This window comes from Microtus ochrogaster, chromosome 4 (genome assembly GCF_000317375.1).
Source record: "Microtus ochrogaster isolate Prairie Vole_2 chromosome 4, MicOch1.0, whole genome shotgun sequence".
Lineage (NCBI taxonomy): Eukaryota > Metazoa > Chordata > Mammalia > Rodentia > Cricetidae > Microtus > Microtus ochrogaster.
The window spans coordinates 16,838,115-16,850,844 of record NC_022011.1 but is presented as its reverse complement, the minus strand read 5'-3'; the positions used below and the strand labels follow the sequence as shown (position 1 = coordinate 16,850,844).

At 48.9% G+C, this 12,730-nt stretch overlaps 1 protein-coding gene across 1 annotated transcript in view; it reads right to left on the bottom strand.

Moving 5' to 3' along the window:
• Positions 1-8,355, bottom strand: part of Clec18c (C-type lectin domain family 18 member C) — a 10,749-nt gene extending 2,394 nt beyond the window's left edge. The window contains exons 1-9 of the mRNA XM_026778726.1: positions 8,196-8,355; positions 7,556-7,647; positions 5,435-5,677; positions 3,624-3,721; positions 3,040-3,161; positions 2,758-2,865; positions 1,686-1,778; positions 882-988; positions 150-279 (exon numbers count right to left, since the gene is read on the bottom strand). Of these exons, the coding sequence (XP_026634527.1) occupies positions 150-279; positions 882-988; positions 1,686-1,778; positions 2,758-2,865; positions 3,040-3,161; positions 3,624-3,721; positions 5,435-5,677; positions 7,556-7,647; positions 8,196-8,349 (1,147 nt within the window). The 5' untranslated portion in view covers positions 8,350-8,355. The remainder of the gene's footprint in view (positions 1-149; positions 280-881; positions 989-1,685; positions 1,779-2,757; positions 2,866-3,039; positions 3,162-3,623; positions 3,722-5,434; positions 5,678-7,555; positions 7,648-8,195) is intronic.
• Positions 8,356-12,730: the final 4,375 nt, after the last annotated feature.

Here is a 12,730-nt window from a genome sequence, read left to right as displayed (position 1 = left end):
CTCTTGTAGACCAGGCTGGTCTCGAACTCACAGAGATCCGCCTGCCTCTGCCTCCCAAGTGCTGGGATTAAAGGCGTGCGCTACCATCGCCCGGCTCGGTTTTGTAGAACTTAAGGTCCCCCAATTACCCCATCCTGCCAAGCACTCACCAATCCAGAAATTCCTGGTCTCAAAGTCGCTGTCAGTCACCTCGTTGGTGGTCTCCAGGCGGCCCAGGTAGAAGGCAAGGATGTCTTGTACTTTCTGGCTCTCGATCTGGGCTAGCACCCCACCTTTTCCCTGTAACCCCACTCTGGGTCATATGGGACAGGCTGTAGCGATCAGTCCCAAACCTTTCTGCCCATTCTGTTGTCCCACCGTGGTCAGGATCCCAAATGTGTGTGCTGGCTGGGCTGTCATTATCTCCATCCCCAACAACCTCCTGCCTCTGAGAATGGAAATCCTCTTTCTCTCCGCTGTTAGACTTCCCTCTGTGTGTGCACATGAACCCAACTGGCAGTTCATGGGCCCAAACATGGCCCTGTTCTCACGAGAGTTTTGTCTCAATAACATGGCATCTTGAATATAATCAGACCAATTGTCAATATTAGCAAGTCAAGAAATGCGAAGGAAAACTTGGGTTTCTGGCTTTAGGAAACTCTGTGTTCTGCCCAGCCTATAATGGCATCCCAGCCTGTCCACTATCAGCTGGAGCTGAGTCAAGACAGCTCCTTCCATAGGAGTGGAGCAGAGCCTTGTTCCTAGGTGTTAAGTGGGCTCCTGGCTTGTATGAACCTTGAATCTATGACTCCTGCTTTTTACTAATGAAGAGAACGAGGCCAGGAGAAGTTGGCCCAAAGTCACCCTATTACGACCCTGGGGAGGCGAGAGTCAGCCCTCACCTGACATTTCATCTTGGCTCCGTAATAGGTGTCTGCCTCAGAAGACACCATGAAGCAGTCTCCATCAATCCTCAAGTCACAGGCGTGAAAAGGGAAGTGCACCTTGGCTGGCAGCAGGAACAGGAAGGCCCAAGTCTGTTTGATGACCTCAGAATCCTTACCCTCTCCCACCAGGCTGAGCTAAGTTCAAGGTACCCCAGCTTCCAGTCAACTACTCCAAACTGGAAATGGGGAGAAGGCAGGAGTGTGCTGGTAAGTTTGCAAGTATGAGACCACTCAAGAGAGAGAGAGGGGGCTGGGGAAACCCAGGGCTGGAGAGATAACTCTGGGTTCAATCCCCAGGACCCACATGGTGGAAGGAGAGAACTGACCTCCACAAATTGTCCTCTGACATCCACACCTGTTCTGTGGCACACACACACAAATAAAATACCATTAAAAAAAAGGTCCATAAACCAAGTAGTAGTGGCGCACACCTTTAGTCCCAGCACTCAGGAAGCAGAAGCAGGTGGATCTCTGAGTGAGGCCAGTCTGGTCTACAGAGCGAGCTCCAGGGCAGCCAGAACTACACAGAAAAACCTTGACTTGAACTCCCCGCCCACAAATCCATCGTTTGTAGCCTTTGCCAATTCCATCGATATAAATATTCCACTGTGACCAATTTGAAGGTATTAGTATTTTTCCTGAGCAAAGAGTTAGCAATAGCTTGACACAAGAACTGTTATGAGCTGGCAAAGTCAGATCCAGCCCACCACACATACACACTGAAGAGGGTTCTGAAAGCAACCTCAGGTTGGAACTCACTGGCACACTGGGCTCCTCCATAGCCGACATCGCAGATACAGGAGCATTCTTCCTCCCGGAACCGGCCATGCACACACTGCACACTGCACCGCACTGCCAGGACAGAGCAGAAGAGCAGACTGCTAAGCCTCTAACCACCTGGACCTCATACTGCCTTGACAGGTCACGGAGAGTGGGCAGTGGGACAGGAGAGGCCCCTTCTGTCTCCTAATTCTGTCTTTGCAATAGATAGTCTATAGGGTCAAATCTGATTCCTTTTATCTTTTTTTTAATATTTATTTATTTATTATGTATACAATAGTCTGTCTGTGTGCATACCTGCCGGCCAGAAGAGGGCACCAGACCCCATTACAGATGGTTGTGAGCCACCATGTGGTTGCTGGGAATTGAACTCAGGACCTTTGGAAGAGCAGGCAATGCTCTTAACCTCTGAGCCATCTCTCCAGCCCCTCCTTTTATCTTTTTAAGTCAATTGTTACTCTATAGCCCTAATTGAGCTATAGTTCACTATGTAGCTTAGGTTGATCTGAAGTTCATGATGGTCACGCTGCCTCGGTCTCCCAAGCACTAGGGTTATAGCTCTAAGCATTTAAAACCATCTATCTATCTATCTATCTATCTATCTATCTATCTATCTATCTATCTCAGGGTAGGGCATACACTTGGGGCTCTGAATTTTTACTGAATGAATGCACAAAGTATGAAAAGACAGTGATCGACACTTTTTCTTTTCTTTTCTTTTCTTTTTTGTTTTGTTGTTTTTCAAGACAGGGTTTTTCAATGTAGCTTTGGAGCCTGTCCTGGAACTCACTCTGTAGAATAGGCTGGCCTTGAACCCACAGAGATCCACCTGCCTCTACCACCCAAGTGGTGGGATCAAAGGTGTGTGCCAGCACTGCCCGGATAGTCAACACTTCTAATGCACTTGAGACTCCCTCGGAACTCTCTGAATGTCTGGCCACTTCACTGTTCCAGCTCCGGTACACACCACAGGATAGGTGTATGCCGACCAAGCTGTATCTCCCTCACACTCACCGCTCAGGCTCAGCCAGAATGAACACCAAATCCTCACCTTGGCAGTACCTCCCTGTGTAGCCAGGGGGACAGTGACAGAGACAAGTGCTAATGTTGAGATATCCGTGATTTCGGCAGCTCACACGACATGGGTTTCTGGGCACCTCTGGTGAAAAGAGGAGGTAATTCTGAGAAGAGGCCTCTCTCTTTCCAGCAGGTCAGGCAGGCGCTTTCTTAGGTGCTGAGGCCAAGGCTTCTGGCCCCTCAGACTGCTAGTTCCCACCAATTCTAACCCTCGTGTACCCACTGTTTCTGGAGGCAAATATGGCAAGACACTCACCACAGAGGCCTCCTGCATGATCCCAAGCCTTGAAGCAGCCCGAGACACTGGCTGTGCAGAGTGAACACCAGGAGCCTTTCTTATAAGGGGCGATTGTCTTCCCGTTCACGTCCCAGTTGCCTCTGTGAGAAGAAGCATCAGAGGGTTTGGAGAACCTGGCCTTGGGCAGGGCAGGACCAGGAGCTTTGGGCAGAGTTGAGGAGAGGCTTTGGGTGGGGAAGGAATGGGTTCTGGCTGCCTTCCCCATGGGCCCCTTTAGCACTCTGGCCGAGTTAGGGATTCAGGGGGCTGGATCTGCCAGGAGACCAGCAAGGAAAGAGAGATGACTTCTGTATCAATCCTGGACACTTGCCCTCAGAGTAGGAAGGACATTCATGGACAAGTCCTGTTCCTTCATGGCCAGAATCTTTTAGATCTTCTTCCCTTTATCTACTTCTCTCTTATGCAGAACAAGGGTAAAGACATTTGGGGTGGCTGGGTGTACCCTAAGAGGAAGTCATCCACTCACGTCTCCCCTTCAGTCCCAGCCTCCCTGTCATTCACCCCACCCCCAGCTATCACCCAGCCTCTGGTGAGGGGCTTACCCAGGGGAGTAGGCACAGACAAAGGTTTCCATGGCTGCCTGGTCCACAGAGCATAGATGCTTCCCACAGCCCAGCTGGCTGGAGGTGGCCCACACAAGCTGCAGAGAACACAATGGCGCAGAAACCCTTTCAGACTAGCCTTACTTCAGGATGGGGGGTTGCAGCTCAGACAATTATACCTGGGGAGGCTTTGGCCTCAACCAGGCAGACAGGGGCTCCTTACCTCCCTGGAGCCCAAGGAACAGCAGCTATGCTGAGCAGAGCCATCAGAATTGAGGGAAGCTTGTGGAATGGAAGGGGTGAAGATGGACGGTTACTAAGTGTTGAAAGGAGGGAGGATCGTGAGCAGATGGAAAGAGTGACAGAAGAAAGACTTTGCTATCAAGGACCTTGGGTAAGATGTAAACATGGTCGCCAACCTTCACTTCTCCCTATAGCACTGCATAGCAGATATCTACATTACGATTCATAACAGCAGCAAAACTACAGTCATGAAGTAGCAGTGAAATAATTTTATGTTTGGGGGTCACCACAACATGAGGAACTGTATTAAAGGGTCACAGCATTAGGAAGGTTGAGAACAACTGCCACATACACACACACACGCACACACACACACACACATGCGCTCACATTTAGACAAGGTCTCACTTTGCAGCATACAACAACTGGCCAGGAAATTACTATGTAAAGAGGTTGGCTTCAGACTCATAGAGTCCCGCCTGTTTCTGTCTCCCAGATGTTAGAATTAAAGGTACATTCCATCATGTTCCATTTACAGACTGTCCTTTCCTGCTAGAGATTTATTTCAGGGCCTGGCACATGCTGGACTAGTACCCTGAAATTCAGTTACAGTCCCCCATTCCCCAGTCCACTAATCCATACTTTTTTTTTTCTAACGAATGATCTCATATTGTTTAGGTTAGCCTCAAACTCTCTGTGTACCCAAGGATGACTTTGAACTCCCGATGCTCCAGCCTCTGCCTCCTGAGTCCTAGGATTGCAGGCATGCTTCCATGTCTTGCTTTAATATAATGTAATTTTATTTATTTATTTATTTGTATTTTGAGACAGGGTTTCTCTGTAGCTTTGGAGCCTGTCTTGGAACTTGCTCTTGTAGACCAGGTTGGCTTCAAACTCACAAAGATACGCTTGCCTCTGCCTCCCAAGTGCTGGGATTAAAGGTGTGTGCCACCACTGCCTGGCTATAATGTAACGAACAAACAAACAAAAACAGACAAAAAAAAAAAACCCAACCCAACAACAAATAAAACAAAAAGAAACCAAAATGGAACAAGGTCCAATTGTTTTAGGGACAGATTATAACAAATGTCATATAATTTATTCCAGAAAAATAGGAAACAAGACAAAGATTCTATTTAAAATTTTGGGTCAATTTCACTATTATTATGTGTATAATAAAGGTGTTAAAACAGGCTGAGAATTTTGCTTGTGTTATTCAGTGTTGTACTAAGCCTCTAAACAGAACCGGGTGTGTGTATACATATATGTGTGTGTGTGTGTGTGTGTGTGTATCTATATCTATCTATCTATCTATCTATCTATCTATCTAATCACTCAACAAATATTCATAGTTGTTGAATGGAGGAGAAAAAGAAGGAAACTTTCTTGAGAATGATGCACCTGAACTTGAGAAAGGTTCTTCTATGGAGAGAGAGAAGGAAAAGCCAAGGTACAGGGCTCTGGTATGGTTACCTCTAAATATAGAGAGTGTCCTTTTAAGGATAAAATACGGCCTTTTCTAAGATGACTGGGAGACCATGCCCTAGCCTCACTGGCAATACACTCACCTGGGTGTAGTGGGTGCAGGTGGCATTGTGGGCACACTCAGCGTCCCCATGTCTATACTGCAGCCCTTCGGCAAACCAGAGGTTGACCACTTCGACAAAGGATGCCGAGCCCACGGGCAACAGCTGCACATTCCAGCCCACTTGTGGGGTGTGCCGTGGGAAGGATGCCAGGTTTGGGGTGGCTGAAATGCCACAGAGGGCTGCCCTGGCTTGAGCTATTCGGGCCAGGCTCTCGCTCCAGTCCTGGGGGTGGCACAAAGAAAGACACCTCAGGTGGTTTTCCCTTCCAGTTGCTGGGTGACAAAATCAGCTTGGGGAGAGACAGTTTATTCGGCTCAAATTCCAGTCCATCACTGCATAGAAGTCAAGGAGGCAAGAACTTGAAGCTGCTCGTCACAACCAGTCAAGAGCAGAGAGAGAGAGAATGAGCCGTGAGTGTGGTGCCCAGCTCAGGGCCTCCTTTTCCCTGGTCCTACAGCCCAGGACTCAAACCCAGGGAATGCTGCCACCCAGCATCTCTCTGTGTAGCCCTGACTGTCTTGTAACTCACTCTGTAGAACTGGCTGTCCTAAAACTCAGAGAAGTCTGCCTGCCTTTGCTTCCCAAGTGTTGGGGTGAAGGCATGTGCTACTCCGCTCAGCTTGGGCCACCTACTTTTAAATTGGGTCTCTCTAAGTCAGTTAACATATCAAGACTGACCATAACCAATGCGCCCACGGTCCAACCTGATCTAGACAATTGCTCAGTGAAATTCCTTTCCAGACAATCAAAACGAACCATTACAACCGGCCTTTAGATAAGAGGGAAGCTAATGGCCAATAAATCACCTCCCACGGTCTTTGAGCAACCGTGGGGTGCCAGCTCACACTGAGCAAAGAGGGAGTTGCTTGCCTAATGAATGCTCAGAGCTCTTTTCCTCACCAGGCAGAGCCTCGGACGGTTCAGATGGGACCTCTGGAGCTGCCCAAGATACGTCAGGAAAGCCAATTGTGCCTCCATCTTCCTGAGCCTTGCATAAACACCCTTAGGCCCTGTTCCTTAGGAAACAGCACCAGCCTAGGCAAGGGAATTACTTCAGCAGCCATATTCCCCATCTAGTACTCTGAGACGGGACAGTGCCCAGATTTGTAGGAGGCTGGCTTGTATTTTCCTTAAGAACGAGCACTGGCCACAGTCAGAAGAATTCTGCTGACCCCCTCTGGCCAAATGTGATTTTTCCAGGCCTTTGATAAAGGGCCCCGAGAAAGGTACAAATCCTAACTCTCCTCAATCATCAGGGTCCCGGGGGTAGAAGTACAACTCGGAAGATCCTGGCTGCTCAGGACAGTAGGCACGAGGAGGAGACAGAGCCCCTCAGAGTAGGGCCGGAGAGAGAAGCCCACCAGAGAAGCCGACTGTTCCCTCCTGGCCCTCCCCCACCTCCTGAGAAACTGACCCCTGAGTTCTCAAGGTCACCACCCGCTGTGGCTGTCAGCCTCAGAGGACTTCACGGGAGGCAGCCACGGGGAACCTTGCCCTCCCTTACTCAATTCCTCCCTTGTTCCCTGGCCTGTTCTCATGGGCTGAGTCTATTGGGGGTCCCAGACTATGAAGGTAGTGGGGGGGGGGTGTCCCAGACTATGAAGGTAGTAGGACTGTGCCCTCAGAATGATCAGCCCTAAGCCTGCAGCCTCCATCATGGAGGTTCTAAATTGCAAATAATTGAGTGCGTGAGGAACTTGGGAGAGACCCCTAATACTTGGTAGGTAAACCCTGGTCCTGTACCAGTTCCCCCACAGCCCAGCGGGATGCTGCTCGCTCCCCGCTCTGCACCTCTCCCGTTTCTGCGGGACTCCTTTGTGTAACTCCTTTTCCCTGGAGGAGGGAAGATTGGCTCCTCAATATCTGTTGATCTCCGTGGCAACAGGATGCCCGGAAAGGCAGGTTTGTCCTTTATGCCAGTGTGAGTTGCTGAGGGCACTGACCTCCATACTAAGGAGAGGCTAAGGAAGGAAGAGGCTACATAGATATCCAGCAACCAAGACCATGGTGCCCCGGGGAAAGGGGACCTGACACTGGCAAGCCGTCCTGGGCTCATTTTGGGGCTCTGGCAGCCTTGATAGAGCAGTTGGGCATACTCACCATTCTCTGCATGTTGGCTGCAGGAGGTTGGACCTGGCTCCGCAGGCGGTTGTGCAGGGAGAGGATTAAGAAACTCTCCTTCCTGCTCAGGGCTGGAGGCCAGGAGACAAGGTTAGCGATGACCAGCAGCATCTGGGACATCCCCCCCCCCCAGCCAGCTGAGAGCGCAACCCCGCCCAGGGACACAGATCTGAGATGAGGAGGGACAATAGTAGGTGTGTAGGGGAGAACTCCCAGGACAGAGATGGAGGGAGGTCAGGAGAGAGACAGGGAAGTAGATGAGGACAGGCCAAATCCAGAGCAATGGTTTGTGGGTGGGGGATGATGAGGGGAATAAGAGACTCAGCCCTGGACTAGAAGCAGTTCTGGCTGCAGCTCCTTTCTACCACTGGGTTTCTTCTCGGGTCTTAGGTGAAGGCTCTAACTAGTATCTTTCCTTAACTCCAATCCTAGACCATCTGCTTCCACCTTCCTCCTCCCCAGTATCCTTCCAACATGTCCCCCTCCCTGGATTGTTATAATGGGTCCTCCCATCATATTACATCAGTCTTGGGTACCTGACTCCTAGAAACCCCTTGGTACCCCTTCTTCAGGTCACTAACAGTACCTCTGCTCCCGTTTCTGTCTAGGTACCCCTTACCTAGAGTTGGAGCCTGCTGGAGTGTCTGCACCTCCGTCCTGGAGATGTCAAGGAGAGACAGGAGTACAAGCAAGAGACCAAGCCACTGGCTCTGGCCTCCCAGCCCCAGGCAGGGCTCTGGCTGAGTCTTTGGCCTGCCTGGTGCTGCAGACATGGCTTCTCTCAGCAGTTCAACTAACCGACCCAGGCTTCGTGAAGCTGTTCACAGTCTCCAGGAGTCACGCTAAGCTGCCAGACAAAAGGAGGAGGCTAGTGAGTCATCATTGTGTCCAAACAGCCTCCCCTCGGTGGTGTACAGGCTTCAAAAGAGACACAGAACCCTTCTAAATGCCTCGTTACTCCAGCTCCAGTGTCTGGCCAGTCTGCTCCGCAACAGCAAGCAGAGCAGTGTGCACTGACCCCGTGGCCCCTGCTAATCATTGTAGGATTATTAGCACCCTCGGGGAGCCCCCAAAGACCCTGCTGATTGGCCTGCAGACATTCCAGGACGGTGGATTAGCGACTTGATGGCTGTACCCTGGCAGGGACAATGTCCTCCAAGCCTATGGACAGCTTCTATTCCCTAGCCCCACTCATGAGGAGGAGGCTGGGACTTTGGCGGTGGGCCCATAAAGCAGGCAGGAACTGGGCAAGACCCCAGGGGAGTTCTTGCCTTTCTTGGGAAGCGCATCCCAAACCCCCAGCCATGAATTAAACATAGGGAGGAAGTAACTATTCCCAAGACGGGTGGCACAGCAGGATCATAGAGGAGTGAGCCGGAGCTGCACCTTCAGGGAGGAATATGTGCCTTACAGAGCTACGTCAGGGCAGTGTGAGAGATGAGGCCTGTTCCAGGTCCCACCATGCTTACCCATGTGACTTTGGGTCAAGATAGGGGCAAGACAGACAGAGAGGAGAGCCGGTGATGGATGCCCTTGGCTGACTTGAGTCCTGCTGGGAACAAGCCTGCCTCTAGACAAATAGGCCACAGTGGAGCAGGAAGGTAGCACATTGCCATAGCGTTTAGGGTCTAGTTGAAGCCTACATAATCGCACCAGAATCGCTGCAGATCTACCACAGCCAAATCAAAGAATGGTATGCAGACCATAGTCAATGCCCTCTGAGGTTATTCACCCATTCTGAAGCCAGGACAGGCACCAAAGCTACAGAGAAACCCTGTCTCGAAAAACCAAAAAAAAAAAAATTATAGCTATTATGTGTGTGGGGGAGAGAGTATGGGTGTCTGGGTTATAGAACATGTGTGTGGAAGTTAGAGGACAACTTTTGAGAGAGAGTTTTCTTCTTCTACTGTTGTTCCCAGCAGCCAAACTCAGGTCACCCAGCTTGATGGCAGAGACCATTTCCCACTGAGCTATCTTGCTACCCCCATAGCCTCCCTTTTAATAGAGCTTACAGTGCATGTTTACAAATGTAACTTATTCGTGTCACAAGAACCTTGCTCTGATGCAGTCCCACATATGGAGACGCCGGACAGTGAGTCCCAGGTACATCCCAATTAATTCAGAGTCTCCACATTCCCAGGGTTTTAACTTATATACAGAGTGGATCTTTCAAGCCGGGCGGTGGTGGTACATGCCTTTAATTCCAGTACTTGGGAGACAGAGGCAGGCGGATCTCTGTGAGTTTGAGGCCAGCCTGGGCTACAAGAGCTAGTTCCAGGAGACGCTCCAAAACTACAGAGAAACCCTGTCTCAGGAAACCAAAAGGAAAAAAAAAATCCCCTTTATTTTATGTTTATGGATGTTTTGCCTGCATGCATGTCTATGTATCATGTGTGTATAGTGCCCACAGTCAGAGGAGGGTGTCAGAGGCCCTGGGACTGGAGCTACAGATGATTGTGGACTGCCTGTAGGTGTCGGGAATTGGACCCAGGTTTTTCTGAAGAGCAGTCAGTGCTTTTAACAGCTGAGCCATCTCTCCCTGCTGTGGTGAGCTTGAAGATGCTGGCCATCCATCCGTTTGAGGTAGAAGCTCCTGAGGCCCCGGGTTTTGTACAAAGCCACACACCTTGCTGCCTGGCCTTGTCCCCACTGCCTGACATCCAGAATGACAACCATACTCCATTAGTGTTTCCCCAGAACTTTTTTTCATATGTAGCCCAGAGTGGTTTGAATTTGTGATCCATGCCTAGATCCAATGCCAGTGTTGTGGAGAATTATTTCAAGCTGTGTTACTTTTGTTTATGCTTTATTTGTTTAACTCTGTGATGCTGTGATTCTTTGCTTGTCTAAAACACCTGATGGTCCTAATAAAAAGCTGAATGACCAACAGGAAGGCAGGACAAAGGATAGGCGGGGCTGGTAGGCAGAAATATAAATAGAAGGAGAAACAAAGTGAAAGAAGAGGAACCTCACGGGCTGGCCAACCAGCCAGCCAGCCAGCCAGCCAGCCAGCCAGCCAGCCAGCCAGCCAGCCAGCCACCCAGACACCCAGACACCCAGCCAGACACCCAGCCAGCCATGGAGTAAGAAGGAAAGTAAGAAACAGGCAAGTAAGAAAGATAAAAACCCAGAGGAAAAAGGTAGATGGGATAATTTAAGATAAGAAAAGCTGACTAAAAACAAGACAACCTAAGTTCAGACATCCATAACTAAGAATAAGCCTCAGTTTGTGATTTATCTGGGAACTGGGTGGTGAGTTCCCCCTACCAAAAAAAGTAAAAAGTCAAAAGAGCAAAATACATCGCACAACATCCAGGTAGTTGTCACAGCTGTGAGGTCTGACTAATACAAGTGAAAGATTTTCCAAGAAATGACAGATAGAAAAATCCAGTAAGCACTGAGATTCACCCATGTTTATTTCTCAAAAGCTTTATATACCCCAAACCAAAGAGGAAGGGAAAGACAAAAGATCTCTTTACCACGGTACAAGAAACAAAGCAATTAGCTGGGCGGTGGTGGCGCACGCCTTTAATCCCAGCACTTGGGAGGCAGAGGCAGGCGGATCTGTGAGTTCGAGACCAGCCTGGTCTACAAGAGCTAGTTCCAGGACAGGCTCCAAAACCACAGAGAAACCCTGTCTCGAAAAACAAAAAAAAAAAAAAAAAAGAAAGAAACAAAGCAATCACCTTTTCAATACCCAAAGCATCAAGAAATAAACTCCCTAGGTCAAAACATCCTGTTAGTAGCCACGCCCTGGGTCAAACCCGTCATAACTTTAAAAGAACAAGAATAGGCCTGAACCCTCTGATCTGTGGTCAAGGTGGAACGAATCCACATCTGTGGGCTCCCACAGCTAAGTTCAGTGTTAACTTCAAAGCCAGGTATAGACATCATGGGGAAACTACAGATCGATATTCCTTATGAATACAGACACAAAACCTCTTTCAACAGAATATATAACCTGATTTAGCAACATACAAGGTAGATCAGATACCATGACCAAATAATCTTTAATTTAACAAGAATGCAAAGTTAGTTTACTATTTGAAATTCTAGATTAGTAAGTATCATAGTTAGGGCTTCTATTGCTGTAAAGAGACACCATGACCATGGCAACTCTTATAAAGGAAAACACTTACAGTTTCAGAGGTTCAGTCCATTACCATCATGGCAGGGAGCATGGTGCTGTGCAGGCAGACATGTTGCTGGAGTAGAAGCTGAGGGTCCTACATCTTTCAGGCAACAGGAAGTGAACTGAGACACTGGATGGTATCTTGAGCATAGGAAACCTCAAAGCCCGCCTCCACAGCAACACACTTCCTACAACAAGGCCACACCCTCTCCAACAAAGCCACACTTCCTAATAGTGTCATACCCTGTGAGATTATGGGAGCCAGTTACATTCAAACTACCACAATAAGTAAAGGGAAAACACACATGGTCACATCAAAGGTAGAGAAAGTATTTGAGCTGGGTAGAAAGTGCCTTCCCAACACAAGTAGAGTCCTAGCATCAATCTCCAGTACAGAAGGGGTAGGGGGCAGAAAAGTATTTGAGAACATCTGAAACCAGTCAGTGTAGCGGTGCAAACCTCTTGTCCCAGGTACTCTGAAGGTTGAAGTTGAAGGATCATTAGAACCTAGAAGGTTAGCATCAGCCTGGGCAATGTAGCAAGACCCTGAATCAAACAAATAGGAAACCCAACACAGAGTTTGTAAAAGTTCTCTGCCAGATGTAGTAGTGTATACCTTTAATCCTGGCACCCAGGAGACAGAGGCAGAGGCAGGCAGATGTCTGTGAGTTTGAGGTCAGCTGGTCACCAATGTGAGTTTCAGGACAGTCAAGGTTATGTAGCGAGATCCTGTCTTAAAGAACAGAAACAAAAAAAAAATTTCAACAAATTTAGAAATAGACATGTGATTCCTTAGGTAGGTATGGAGGTTCATGTTTCTAATCCAGCATTCTGGGATACAAAGCCTGGAAGACTAACATAAATTTGAAGCTAGCCTGCACTATATAGCGAACACTTGTCTAAAAGTAAAATAAGCTGGGCGATGGTGGCATACGCCTTTAATCCCAGCACTCGGGAGGCAGAGGCAGGTGGATCTCTGTGAGTTTGAGACCAGCCTGGTCTACAGAGCTAGTTCCAGGACA